Here is a 15000-nt window from a genome sequence, read left to right on the forward strand (position 1 = left end):
TTCCATACGCTCAAAATTGAAATTTGTGAATGTATGGGCGTTTGGACCATTGCAATTTCTGAGAGGCCACTTAATGCTAGGACAAGAGCCCGTGTCATGCTATAAGGCATGGCAATCTTAAAGAAGAAGAAGAAGTTGAAATTTCACTCATCTTGTTACCTGTTAATGTCCTTAGATTCTATCTTTGAAAGGTGAAGAGACTTCCAGGTCTCTTCCCTCCAAGGAAACATCAGTATCACTGCGAGCATCTTCCATCCTTACTCTCTTTCTCCTTTCACAAGATCGTCGCTCATTGTTCCCATTTAAGAATTCTAGCCTATGCAATTTCTGGATCAACCTTTGGATTATATTGGAAAACTTTGTTACCACGACAATGAAGAAGTGGATTCGAAATTGGGAATGTCCAAACTCCTCTGTTAAAAGATTTATGGCTGGTATAGATGAAATACAGGAAGTGAGAATAGATAAGTAATACCTCAAGATACGAAAGTTTCTGTATACGAAAAACTCATCATATGTAATGACATACAAAGATTTTTTTCACCTATTACGAAAAAGTACTCGGGATACGAAACGAAATTCGCAGAAAGATTTTTTTCCGCTTCGTATGACGAAAAAGTACTCGGGATGCAAAGCGAAATTCGCAGAAAGATTTTTTTCGCCTATTACGAAAAAGTACTCGGGATACGAAATGAAATTCGCAGAAAGATTTTTTTCCGCTTCGTATGACGAAAAAGTACTCGGGATGCAAAACGAAATTCGCAGAAAGATTTTTTTCGCCTATTACGAAAAAGTACTCGGGATACGAAACAAAATTCGCAGAAAGATTTTTTCGCCTATTACGAAAAAGTACTCGGGATACGAAATGAAATTCGCAGAAAGATTTTTTTCGCTCGGTATTACGAAAAAGTACTTGGGATACAAAATGAAATTTGCAGGAAGATTTTTTTGCTTCGGATTACGATAAAGTACTCGGGATACAAAACGAAATTCGCAGAAAGATTTTTTCGCTTCAAAAAAGTACTAGGGATACGAAACGAAATTCGCGATGGCAGGTTAGGTATATTGAATGATTCAAAAGTATTTGATTCTATTTCATTATAAAAGAAAAATCATGTTACAAAGCCACTCCGGAACTAATTAATTATGTAACCTGAAGTATTGCTTTAATTAATTATGTAACCTGCTGTATCACTGTATAGTATACAGATGAATTCCTACATTAAATCCACGGTTAGGTTCTCCACCCTGTTTTTAGGAGTCCTCAACTTACGAACATACGGATATACAAACGCAAATCGAAATGAAAAAATAGTTTCAGATATATCAAAATTTCAAAATAAACTAAAACCATATATAATTTATGCAGTAAACGAGACATTCACAATAAGAAACGGGACTATTTTTTTACCTTTCTTCTTCTTCTTTGTCTGCATCTTTTCCCACCTTTGTGTGGGGTCGATGTTTCTGGCTGGCGTTCTCCATCTACCTCAGTCCCACACTTCATCACCGGTCAATCCCTTTGATCGAAGTTTCATCCCTGATACAGTCCATCCATCTTCGCTTTGGTCTCCCTCTCCTCATTCCCTGTACCTCCATTTACATCACTCTCCTTCCAATATACTGTTCATCTCTTCTCATGACATGACCATACCACCTCAGTCTACTTTCTTGGATCTTATCTGATAGTTTCCTAACTCCTGTGGTACCCCTAATTACCTCATTCCGTATCTTATCTCTTTTTGTCACCCCACACATCCATCTCAACATTCTCATCTCTGCCACATTCAGTTTCTTCTCTTCAGTCTTATTTATTACCCACGTCTCCGCTCCATACATCATTGCCGGTCTCACAACTGTCCTGTGTACTTTACTTTTCTTGGATCTTATCTGATAGTTTTCTAACTCCTGTGGTACCCCTAATTACCCCATTCCGTATCTTATCTCTTCTTGTCACCCCACACATCCATCTCAACATTCTCATCTCTGCCACATTCAGTTTCTTCTCTTCAGTCTTATTTATTGCCCACATCTCCGCTCCATACATCATTGCCGGTCTCACAACTGTCCTGTGTACTTTACTTTTCAACTTAACCCCTATTTTCCTGTCGCAGCTGAAAATCGTAGGCATGCAGTTAGGTGGACCTTACCCTATGCCAAAATTTAACGAAATTTAACTTGAAAACAATTCAATCTACAACAGCTTGGAACCTATTAATTTTGTAAGTTAAATACATTCTGTATTTTGGCATAGCAGATGTGTATGGATAATGTATAACCAAAGGGTTTTGAGGTTCCTACTTTCTTACAAAGAGAAAAGAGAAATTAAAGTTGATTTGATATTTGATAATAATTGATGTTAGTATTATTGTTTCATCATCATCATACCCTCCTACGCCTATTGGCGTAAAAGGCCTCGGTTAGATGTCGCCATAAGTCTCCATAGTGTGACCAAATCCTTAGAGGACTCATTGGCTAAATTCACCAAAGGATAGCCAATTCCTTGTGGTGTTATTGTTTACTCTCTCGATTTTTCTTTTCACAAATCCTTAACTTGAAAATGGCTTTTTTTTTTACAATAAACTGCAGTCAAAAAAAAAAAAAGTAAAAAAGGCTGTAATAGTAAATACTGATGGAATATCTGTATATACGAGATTGTAATCAAAATAAAATTCTCAGAAAAAAGTACCAAGTACCATTATCAAAAGACAAGAAGTAATTACTGTACTGAGATTGACGTTCTTATCTCATTGCTAAGGTTTAGAAATGTCAAGTGTTATAAATTCATGTGTCCCACTGACATTTGCTAAGAGGACCTTGGGGAAGAAAAATCTTTTAAATGGACAGCAAATACTTTATACACAGACATTTTTTTACCATCTGTTCTTAAACTATTTTATTATGATAGTTCATTACTTCTCTTGTAGTTTATTTCCTTATTTCCTTTCCTCACTGGGCTATTTCCCCCTGTTGGGGCAGTTTGGCTTACAGCATTGTTTTTCCAACTAGGGTTGTAGCTTAGCTAGTAATAATAATAATAATAATAATAACAATAATAATAATTAATAATAATGTTTTGATAAACTGCTGACTTGGTGTTGCTTAGATTGGCAGTTCTAATTCCTCCCCCCCCCCTTCCGAGGAGGTGGTTCCTCTTAAACGGCTCCAACATTCATTATAGTACATGGTGCGCGTGCAACGCTGTCGTCTCAGAAGAACCAAGATTGGCAGTTCAAATTCCTCCTCCCCCTTCCGAGGAGGTGGTTCCTCTTAAACGGCCCCAACACTCATTATAGTACATGGTGCGCGTGCAACTCTGTCGTCTCAGAAGAACCAAGATTGGCAGTTCAAATTCCTCCTCCCCCTTCCGAGGAGGTGGTTCCTCTTAAACGGCCCCAACACTCATTATAGTACATGGTGCGCGTACAACTCTGTCGTCTCAGAAGAACCAAATGGGTAATATTACCCTTCATGAACATTATTCAGGGAATCGCCTACTCGGCAGGCAAGACGGTAGCTGCTATGGCAGATTTAAAATCCTCCTGTAGGACTTGCAGTCCAATGGTTGGGTCTGGGAAGGCACTCGGGGAAGAAACACATTACAAGAGGATAAACGACAAATTCGTTGGATGGTAGGAAGACCAGAAGCGAAGTACGACGGTTAAACACTGTAATTGATGAGACCGAGTTCGAAGCTTGCGTATATAAGAAACTCCTCCACCCTCATATGGCCTTGGTGGCAATTCACTACTGGACTGAGGAATGAATTATTAAAAGATCACAATTATTGAAAAACTGTATATTATAATCAGCAGTTTATACATAACTTCTCTTCTGTAGTGTGAATGGGACCATTATAGTGAGAGCATGTACAAATCCGTAAAAAGTTACATTTGAATCATTCACATCAAAAAATTATTATGAAAAAACTTGTTTCTATACTAATTTTGCATACAAAAAATGAGGAAACGTGGCTATTAAGTAAACATGGTTTTTGATGTCCAATGTAAACTGCAAGTTTGATGGATTTGGTTTGAGAAAGTTAAAAAGGATTTTTTAAAAATAGATTATCTTAGGGTTCATGAAAATAATCATTTATAACCTCATAATGTTTATTTACTATCGATGCAAGAAAACAATTATGTGTAAACATAATCATGTAACATTGAACCTTCATGTGGCGTGTTCCCCTGGCAGAGTAATCAATTATGCATTTATGTCCCAAGGGACGCAGTACCTGAAGTAGTGCTACAGGGACAATATATGGGTGGTTAGGATGTGGAGGCTCTAGGGGGCCTAAAGTGCAGCTGGGAGAAAAATCCACCAAAGTAAAAGTTAGAATTTAGCTCTTGGAGACGGCTACAGTACCTCAAGTAGTGCTACAGGGACAATATATGGGTGGTTACGATGTGGAGGCTCTAGGGGGCTAAGGTGCAGCTGGGAGAAAAACCCACCAAAGTAAAAGTTAGAATTTAGCTCTTGGAGACGGCTGAAAAAGCGGGTGCATTTATGTCCCAAGGGACGAGGTACCTTAAGTAGTGCTACAGGGTAGAAGAAACTTTTTACCTTTGGCAAGCAGCTCTTCTAGGAGGACACTCCAAAATCAAACCATTGTTCTCTAGTCTTGAGTAGTACCATAACCTCTTTACCATGGTCTTCCACTGTCTTGGGTTAGAGTTCTCTTGGTTGAGGGTACACTCTATTTTACCTAATTTCTCTTCCTCTTATTTTGTTAAAGGTTTTATAGTTTATATAGGAAATATTTATTTTAATGTTGTTACTGTTCTTGAAATATTTTATTTTTCATTGTTTCCTTTCCTCACTGGGCTATATTCCCTGTTGGGCCCCTGGGCTTATAGCATCCTGCTTTTCCAACTAGGGTTGTAGCTTAGCAAATAATAATATTACAGTGCCCCATGTGAAGTACACCAATGGGACCACAATCCCCTCCCCCTTACAGATTGCCCACATTTAATTTCTTTCCCCTTTGGCAAAATTACCAAGCGAATAATTTTAGCATCTTAACACTGATTGCAATTCAATAGATTTGCCAGCCTTGAACCTTATGTATGCTTTTGCCTGAAAAAGGCACACTACTCTTATCCACACCAGTAACATGTTGCCTGGAAATAGATTGGAAACATTGTGGGGGGTCTGGATAAGAGACATTTTGATACAAATCTGATGTGTATTGGGACTTACCTGTTACAATGCTGAGCGACGAATTGGCAACATGAGTCACTTGGTGAAACTGTCCACGTCATGTTGGTCTGCTTGCAACAAGAGTCGAGTGGTGGAAGTGTCCGCGTCATGTTGGTCTGCTTACAACAGGAGTCGAGTGGTGAAAGTGTCCACATCATGTTCGTCTGCTTACAACAAGAGTCGAGTGGTGAAAGTGTCCTCATCATGTTGGTCTGCTTACAACAAGAGTCGAGTGGTGAAAGTGTCCACATCATGTTCGTCTGCTTACAACAAGAGTCGAGTGGTGAAAGTGTCCACATCATGTTCGTCTGCTTACAACAAGAGTCGAGTGGTGAAAGTGTCCTCATCATGTTCGTCTGCTTACAACAAGAGTCGAGTGGTGAAAGTGTCCACATCATGTTCGTCTGCTTACAACAAGAGTCGAGTGGTGAAAGTGTCCTCATCATGTTGGTCTGCTTACAACAAGAGTCGAGTGGTGAAAGTGTCCTCATCATGTTGGTCTGCTTACAACAAGAGTCGAGTGGTGAAAGTGTCCTCATCATGTTGGTCTGCTTACAACAAGAGTCAAGTGGTGAAAGTGTCCACATCATGTTGGTCTGCTTACAACAAGAGTCGAGTGGTGAAAGTGTCCTCATCATGTTGGTCTGCTTACAACAAGAGTCGAGTGGTGAAAGTGTCCACATCATGTTCGTCTGCTTACAACAAGAGTCGAGTGGTGAAAGTGTCCACATCATGTTGGTCTGCTTACAACAAGAGTCGAGTGGTGAAAGTGTCCTCATCATGTTCGTCTGCTTACAACAAGAGTCGAGTGGTGAAAGTGTCCACATCATGTTCGTCTGCTTACAACAAGAGTCGAGTGGTGAAAGTGTCCTCATCATGTTGGTCTGCTTACAACAAGAGTCGAGTGGTGAAAGTGTCCTCATCATGTTGGTCTGCTTACAACAAGAGTCGAGTGGTGAAAGTGTCCACATCATGTTCGTCTGCTTACAACAAGAGTCGAGTGGTGAAAGTGTCCTCATCATGTTGGTCTGCTTACAACAAGAGTCGAGTGGTGAAAGTGTCCACATCATGTTGGTCTGCTTACAACAAGAGTCGAGTGGTGAAAGTGTCCTCATCATGTTGGTCTGCTTACAACAAGAGTCGAGTGGTGAAAGTGTCCTCATCATGTTGGGCTGCTTACATCAAGAGTCGAGTGGTGAAACTGTCCACATCATGTTCGTCTGATTACAAGAGTCGACATTGTGAAACTTCACATCATGTTAAATATGGATCTAGTCAGCACAGGTCATTGGAGATCTTAAATGGTGCATTTTATGCTTAATCTATTTAGGTAAAAAAAAAACAAGTAAAAAACCTTATCTTTTAATTCTAGTGCAACATTTTCAATTCACTTCAGTTGCTTCATAATTATTTGTTCTAAATTCTTAATTCACTGGAGGTGCTATATACTTATTCTAAATTCTTGATTGACTTCAGGCACTACCTACTTATTCTAAATTCTTAATTCACTGGAGGTGCTATATACTTATTCTAAATTCTTGATTGACTTCAGGCACTACCTACTTATTCTAAATTCACTCGAGGTGCTATATACCTATTCTAAATTCTTAATCTACTTCTGGTGCTTTATACTTATTTATTCGTAAATTCTTATTTCACTTCATGTTCTTCATACTTATTCATTCTTAATTCGCTCCAGGTACTCCATACTTACTCTTAATTCTTGTATCTATTTGAATGCTTCACACTTAATTCAAAATTCTCTATTCACTTCAGGTAATTCATAATCATTCACTCTGAATTCTCAATTCACTTCAGTTACTTCATACTTATTCCTTTTATATTCTTAATTCACATCAGATGCTTCACATTTCATGCTAAATTCCTAATTCACTTCAGGTCCTTCATACTTATTCCTTTTATATTCTTAATTCACATCAGATGCTTCACATTTCATTCTAAATTCCTAATTCACTTCAGGTGCTTCATACTTATTCTTTTTCTTAGGAAATTAGGGATTCTTGATACTGTAAGTAGGAATGTTAATACTGACAAAGTAACGTCACAGATATAGTTTTAAAAACTGGGAGAACTCTTCTCATAGCACCTAATATGTTTAACCAAAGGGCAATTTAAGCAAATGTACATATAATAACTGGTTACATTTTTTTTAGATATGTCCAATATAAAACTAGAACATAAGGAGAGTACCCATTCATCAGTCCTCTCAGATGTGTATTAATCTATTGATCAAAACCAATTCTATAAGCAGCACCTACTGTAAGTGTCTTATGTATTAAATCCTCCTTGTAATATTTGACCTCTAAAAAAAAACTTACTGGAAATAGGACAGTGGTAAGGTAACTTCAAGGCAACCGCCTCCGCTAACCTCTTGATATTCCAGACCCTTTTCTTGCAAAAGTTGCTTTATGGCCGGCTTCACTTTAGCCTCACCATCCGAACTGTGGAGACCCTTCCCTGTGATGATTCTCACACGTGAATAACGTCTAACCTTCTCTGCCAGGAATTCATTGACAATCCGAATAGCTTCTGATCGTGTCATTTTATGAAGATCTACCACAGGAATGCCTTTCTCTTCTCTGAAAACTTTCTCCCCATCCAAATCTCCGTAAGTGAATGAAATGGACGAGCTGTTTTCGGAAGTGTTTTTGAAGCCTAAGGGAGGTCCGCATTGGCATCGACGTTCTCGTACTCCAGTTGCATACCAATTATTACTTTGAACTGCTTCTGGATATCTTCAAAAAGATGAAAATAAACAATGAGTTTTTCTTTTTAGCAACACAAAAACACCTTTGCACACCCAAATCTCTCTAAAATTAACTAATGTATGCGCCTGTGTTTCAGCAAAAAAAAATTCTTCTGATGAAATAGTATAACTAATTATAAATTCTTTATTGTAGATTCCTACAATTATTATTACCAATTTATATTAATAAAGGTTGTTAGTACATCATTGAGAAATCTTAGTATCTAAATAGCTTAGGACTTAGGCTAAGAGGTACAGTATATTTCTTTAATAATAAATTTAAATATTTCACAAATGAATAAAGTGTCTTAGTTAATTAAGCCAAGGACAACGAAATTACATTATGTACATTATGCACAATGGTGGCATGGTCTGACTCCAGCGTGTCTACAAGGCTGGTGAATATTGTAAAGCACGTTTATGTCATAGAGACGACCGGCGAAATCTAACCGAGGCCCTTTGCGACAATGGGCATAGGAGGAGATGATGATGATTTCATACATGCTCACTCTCCCATTGTGTCAATTGAATAAACCAGTCATGTCTGGCTCGTCTTTCTGTTAAGACCCTTATCAGCCTGCCACAATAAACAGGGGAAGCAACGTCCTATATCCTTACTGGCTATGAGAAGCCAGTAATGGCAACAATTTCCAGCAAGCGTACACACAAGGCAAACATTTATAGGCAAGTTCCCTTTTGTTTGTGAGACCATCAAAAGGACACATCATAGACTGCCAGCTTGTTTTCTAGGCCAAACCAGATACTGTGCTTATACTCTGCAAAGAGAGTAGCATCATCTGCATATGCAACAAGCTTGTTTTCTAGGCAAAACCAGATACTGTGCTTATACTCTGCAAAGAGAGTAGCATCATCTGCATATGCAACAAGCTTATTTTCTAGGTCAAACCAGATACCATGTTTATACTCTGCAAAGTGAATAGCATCATCTGCATATGCAACAGGCTTGTTTTCTAGGCCAAACCAGATACTGTGCTTATACTCTGCAAAGAGAATAGCATCATCTGCATATGCAACAAGCTTGTTTTCTAGGTCAAACCAGATACTATGCTTATACTCTGCAAAGAGAATAGCATCATCTGCATATGCAACAAGCTTGTTTTCTAGGCCAAACCAGATACTGTGCGTATACTCTGCAAAGAGAGTAGCATCATCAGCAGTTTTAAAGTGGTAAAGAAATTGGAAAGTTGGTGCTGAAGATACCTTTTTTTAGTAAGATTCCAGGGTGTAGGGTATGTTCTTTACAACGTCTCAATCTTGAGGCTGACTGAATACCAGCAAGAGCTAATATGCTTACCATCAGAAGGTTGACTTGAGGTCACTGTTAAAGATTGAAAACAACTAAATTGACCATCGGCATGAATGCGTGGAAATAAATGATGCGTACAGAGCACATGCAACATACTATTATTATTGTCGTTACTTACAATAACGACATGGGAAATCAATTGTTATTGAATATCTATGTTCATATTGTATATGGAAAATGTTCTTTTATATTACATTGCGTTAAGTGGAAATGTGCAGGTTTCTGTACAAATGAAGGTTTTGTTTATATTTAATTGTAATAAGCATTGTTACCCAGGAATATTGTCTTGTGAATAGTTTTATAAGTGGTTAACAATGCGATGTAAGTTCTTTGAATAGTTTCGTTCGGTTTGCGTTGAATAGTTGGTTTCGTTCGTTTGTTGTTTTCTTTTGTCGTGAGCGAACGAAGCGGAAGTCATGACTTTGGGAGAGAGAGCGAACGCATTATTTTTACGACAAAGGCAACAGAGCTAACGGCGGCGAGTTGCTGCCCGTCCCTTCTCAAAGTATGTAGTGTAGTCTTCAGTGGACTTAATCAGGATGAAGAGAATTTCATTTGATTAACGAAGCCGTTCCTTCCCAGCATTTAATGAAGTGGATGAATTAGTCAACCGAAGTTTGGATGAGTATCTTATAATATTTAATTACCTTGAATGGGATAAATCGCTAGGGATATGCATATCTGTGCGTGGGATTCCGTGACTGGGTAAAATTAAATATATATGTGTGGTATCGTGGTTTACGAGTGCCTATTGTAATCCAAACTCGGCAAGGACTTCATATGAAACCAAGTAAGTAATAATTGGGGCAAAGCTCAATAGAATATAATATGACCATTTATCTTTGTAACACAACGCAATGAATTCCTAATGTAGAGAAAGGGTCTTGAGTTCTCTTAACGAATCTGGTAATTAGTAATTTTGTGAATGACTGAAGTCATTATATGTTGTTGCTTGTTTGACCCTAGTAAGTAACGATAATTATTATTATTAATATTATTATTATTATTATTACTACTTTAATATTATTATTATTATTATTATTATTATTACTTGCTAAGCTATGGTCCTAGTTGGAAAAGCAGGATGCGATATGCCCAGGGACTCCAACAGAGAAAATAACCCAGCAAGGAAAGGAAACAAGGGTAACAAATATTTTAAGAACAGTAACATTAAAATAAATATTTCTTCTATAAACTATAGACACTTTAACAAGAGAAGAGAAATAGATGGAATAGTGTGCCCGAATGTACCTTCAAGCAAGAGAACTCTAACCCAAGACAGAGGAAGACCTTGATACAGAGGCTATGGCACTACCCAAGACTAGAGAACAATGGTTTGATTTGGAGTGTCCTGCTCCCAGATTATCAACATAGTAAACAAAATTTGGTTTTGAAGGCAAAGCGAAAGATCCTTCCTGTCTCATTACTACAAACCATTACTTTTAGATGTAAGTATTCATGAGAGATTTGCAAGTTGTATGAACACCACAATATAGAGAACACTCGTCTTGATTCATTCCTTGTCTAATATATTTACATCACATAGACTTAATTCCAAATTAAATTTCAAATTAAAGTTGAAATAAATAAAATCCTCAAATATAGTAGTTTTAAATTAAAAGAACCACAAACAAATTGATAGCTACCTTGTGTGGTTGTCATGACGAGGTGTATGCTGATCGAGGCATAATGAGATTAGGAACAATAACAAAAAGACCGCCGCAAAAATTACTCCTGCCAGGAAATCATCTGTCAAGAAAATAATGAACATTAGGAATCAGTCTATTGATGAAAAGCTACCAGAATGACAGCCTAACCCTTTGATATGCTAAAGACATGATGCAAAGGTACAGTATGCAAATGTATAACTATTTATAAAAATCACCCAAGTAGCTATTGATATGACTTATCCCTATTGTATTATTCTTGAATGGTTTTTGAACATATAATGTGTAAGCATACACCTTCAAAATAGCCAACCGTGTGTCACACGATCGTACATAGTTAATTTTGTGCTTGTATCTTCGCTCTTCTCTCGCACTAAAAAGAACAATGTACGATCGTGTGACACACGGTTGTTACACTACTGAACCAGCATGATACAATGCAATTTTATTCACAGTGAGATTAAAATCTTACCACAGAGGGGTTATAGGACCCCCAAATAACCTCAAAAGACTAAGAACATATCCTTAAGAGTACTGTAAATGAATCAAGGAAATCATGAATGCATGGTAAATTGTATCAAAAGCCTCATGAAGTGTCGTACTATTCTAGCGATAATTTTAGATTTATTTCAGAAGCAGGTCTTCTGAAAGCTATTTAACTTTTATAAGAGCATCTTTACTTTTATGGTTTTAAATTGAAATTGCTTTTATTCTTTATTGATGTCAGGATGCCAAAATATCTAAATCAATCAATTAAAGCTTCTAACATTGCTCAACATTCAGTGTCACACGCATTAGTTCAATCTTTTGAGCTATTGTGCATCGGGAAATTAGTCATTGACTGAGATATATCTTAAAAATCAAGACAAGTCAAGAAGTAAGAGTTTACAGTGCTTGTGGGTAGACTTGAGGGTTGTTATTGTTAGGAGTTATCCTACCCTAGGGCAGCAAGTATTAAGTATTCGCGAATTCTTGCTCTTCGCGTCTGTCTCTGTTACATAGCCGTGCGAAGAGTGAGGGCTGACTGTACTTGAGGGTAGTGAGGGTAGACTACCTATGTCTGGTTACGGAAAGGTAGGAGGGAAATGCATAACCGACATCAAAACTAATGATTTATTAGAACGAAGTTTCAATTGTATGACGGTACATCCGCCCGTGAGAGTGATGCATACAACTGATGAAGCGAACTGCCTTTGTCGGCAGTATTAGCTTGCTTACTCGTATGCAGGTGTGTCAAATTGTAAGTGCTCGTACAGAAGCTTGAGCATCATGAACACGTTTTTGTGTTGTGAGCACCCCTGAGGTAGCTCATGGTGTCACTTGCGGGAATACTGTGCGATGAAGTGCAACATCATTGCTCAAAAGAAAAATAATCGTTGACCAGCCCGAGCATTGCGAACATGTTTGTGGGCGTGTGTGCGCCTACCAGGAGCACATGCAGCTAGCAAAGCAATCAGAGTTCAGACCTTTGTTGGTAGTAGGCACTTGCCAGTCCGCCTTGTGGGCAGGTCAAGTGTACCTGTAAGCAAGTGAACACTTGTTTGCTCTTGATTGTAAATGTTAGCATTAGCAGATTCTATACCATCGGGAATAGAGGCTTAAGGGAATAACTTCGAAGGCTTATGTTTCACAAGACTGTTGGGCCCTGAGGCTATGACAGGGTGAGGCATAGATCGCAAGGGATCTGAGGTTGGCACCCCGCAAGAGTTCCAAAGAGTTCTCTATTCCATAGGAAGAAGTGAAAGATTTTGTCTCCAGAGACTTGTCTTACTAGACACCGTGTCTTCCAAACACTAGTGGGATGTAGCGGCCACATTTTAAGCAGACCATCGTCTGCAAGAGAAACTTGCCCTTGAGGGTTTGTTCGTTTGTGCATGACTCAAACACTCGTCAGCATTCCCGGAGGAGGGTGTCGAGTAGTCTGATATGCTCTTGCATTAGGAGGCATGAGTAAGATTGGACAAGTTTTTTCTGTGTGTTAACGCACAGCAGAAAAACCAAGTTTCCCCCCCGTAAGAGTAGTAAAACCAGAAGAGATTCCGATGGATCTATCTTCACAAAACTTCAAGAGCTTTGTTGTGCCCTATGTACACAATGATGAGAGTCAACAGCCGCAATCGGTCAGTTGTGGCAATAAGTCCAAAGGATTATAGCTCACAAGACTTGCTGTACCCAGGGGCAAGAATGGATATGTAACTGCTCACAAAATGGCTACTCCAGGGAGCTGGAACAAGGCCCGATGAATCGAGCACTTGTTCCGAATGAGCGAGCTTAGAAAACTAACTCAAGCCAGGTTCTGGGTTACCTTAATACTCCTGCATTGGGAGTAACAAAAGAGAAACCCCTGTCTGGTAACTCCGAGGAGTACCAGTTGTACCTCTCCAGGCCCTCGTTCAAGCAGCTTCTGGGTTACCCTCGTACTCCAGCATCAGGAGGCACGAGAGAGAAAACCCCTGTAGGAATGAAAGGAGCAGATGCAGAGAGAGATGCAACTAAGTGCACAAGAAACTATTGATGAATTACCTCCAGAGTCTCGGAAAGGATGACTGTGGCTCGTTCTTAGGGAGGTAGAAATGCACTCCCGCTGTGCCCTTAACTGTAGTACTCTCGTAAAAAAAAACTTCCTTAGAGGGTAGACCCGAAAGCCCCAAGGAAGGCAGGAGTTGCCACAAGTGGCAAATAGAGACCCCTGGTGGTGTGTACCCAGTTGCTTCGCTAAGGGAAGCGACATTGTCTACACCTAAGGGTTGTCTGGGGGGTGATGCTGCCATCACTCTTACTCAAACGAGCGAGCACAGTCAGAGTGGCGTGATCAAAGTCTGGACTTCTTCACCTACGAGGAAAAACCCGGAGAAGAATCCTTTTAGACCACACCCTATGTCGTCTACCAAACCTCTCCCACTGGGAGGATGGCTACTCCCGACACTTGTCACGAGGAGAGTCCTGCAAGCAGGTAATGAAATGGGGATTGGTTCCAGCAGCTGACATGAAAGTGATGCAGTAGCATCTTTCACAGCCAAGAAAAGCCTGCAAGACGAGATCCCGAAACCCAAAAGCTCCTTGGAAGAGCAAAAGTCAAAGCCAGTTGTTAATGGTAGAGACTGATTTCAATCCACCGAACCAAAAGCTAAATTGGCAGTATAACAGAGGTGTGTGTGTGTGTGTGTGTGTGTGTGTGTGTGTGTGTGTGTGTGTGTGAGCGGGGTGGCTGGTACTAACCCTCTATTCCCCACGGCTAACTAGCGGTAGGTGGTTATACATAACTAAAAGTCTTATGGCTAGTTTCAGCTTCGTGGAAAGTATATCCATTATAAAGAGCGAAATAGTTGGTATGGATTGTTGCAACAAATGTTTTCGAAAATATTAGAAATAAAGGAACAACCATTATAATATCTATTAGTGGCAGACAGGAACTTAAATTCTGGTGGATTGGAATTAAGATGGGGAAAAAATGGAATAAGTAATAGACAAATATTCAGTAGCTGGAAGAGTTGTGTGATAAATGAAAGAAGAATAATACTGACTGATTATTCAAGGAAGGAAGGTGGCTATATGCATACTTTCATGGCAAATGCATCACAAACAAGACGAGTAGATAGACTGGCGGTTATGGCTAAGTATTCGGGCACTCTGGTACACGCTGTGTGTGTGTGTGCCCATTACCATAGATGATAACACTGAAATTGAAAAACTTTTCTCACCAGATAAGGTGAAACCTTTCAAGAATTGTGAGTTGGGATGAAGCAAATCAAACTGTGACAATATATAGAGACAGTAATACGTACTCTTATTTTTATTACTCGTAAATTAACCCTTCAAGTGCCATTGGACATTATGTCCGCTAGTTCTACTCCCATTAGCGCCACATGATGTATTTTACTCCCGTAATTACCAGTTTTTACACTTATTACTTATCATATGAAAATCTTACAAAATATGTTACATTACATATCAGTGGATAGGAAATTTAGTCAGCTGTACGATAATGATTGTTGTAAAGTCCTATCTCATATAGTTTTCTTTTGTTTGCTGAATGT

General features: G+C 38.9%; 2 protein-coding genes across 6 annotated transcripts in view; one reads left to right on the top strand and one right to left on the bottom strand.

The window, feature by feature from the left end:
- Positions 1 to 5454: 5454 nt before the first annotated feature.
- Positions 5455 to 6209, top strand: LOC137636427 (uncharacterized). The gene is made up of 2 exons (XM_068368847.1): positions 5455 to 6080; positions 6197 to 6209. The coding sequence occupies exons 1-2, from the start codon at positions 5455 to 5457 to the stop codon at positions 6207 to 6209; spliced, it is 639 nt and encodes a 212-aa protein (XP_068224948.1).
- A 341-nt stretch (positions 6210 to 6550) lies between these two features.
- Positions 6551 to 15000, bottom strand: part of LOC137636432 (uncharacterized) — a 12470-nt gene continuing 4020 nt past the window's right edge. For all 5 annotated transcript variants that reach the window (XM_068368851.1, XM_068368855.1, XM_068368852.1 and 2 more), the window contains 2 exons: positions 10943 to 11045; positions 6551 to 7958 (listed from right to left, as the gene is read on the bottom strand). In XM_068368851.1, coding sequence (XP_068224952.1) covers positions 7538 to 7958; positions 10943 to 11045 — 524 coding nt within the window. In that variant the 3' untranslated portion in view covers positions 6551 to 7537. The remainder of the gene's footprint in view (positions 7959 to 10942; positions 11046 to 15000) is intronic.

This window comes from Palaemon carinicauda, unplaced genomic scaffold (assembly GCF_036898095.1).
Source record: "Palaemon carinicauda isolate YSFRI2023 unplaced genomic scaffold, ASM3689809v2 scaffold297, whole genome shotgun sequence".
Lineage (NCBI taxonomy): Eukaryota > Metazoa > Arthropoda > Malacostraca > Decapoda > Palaemonidae > Palaemon > Palaemon carinicauda.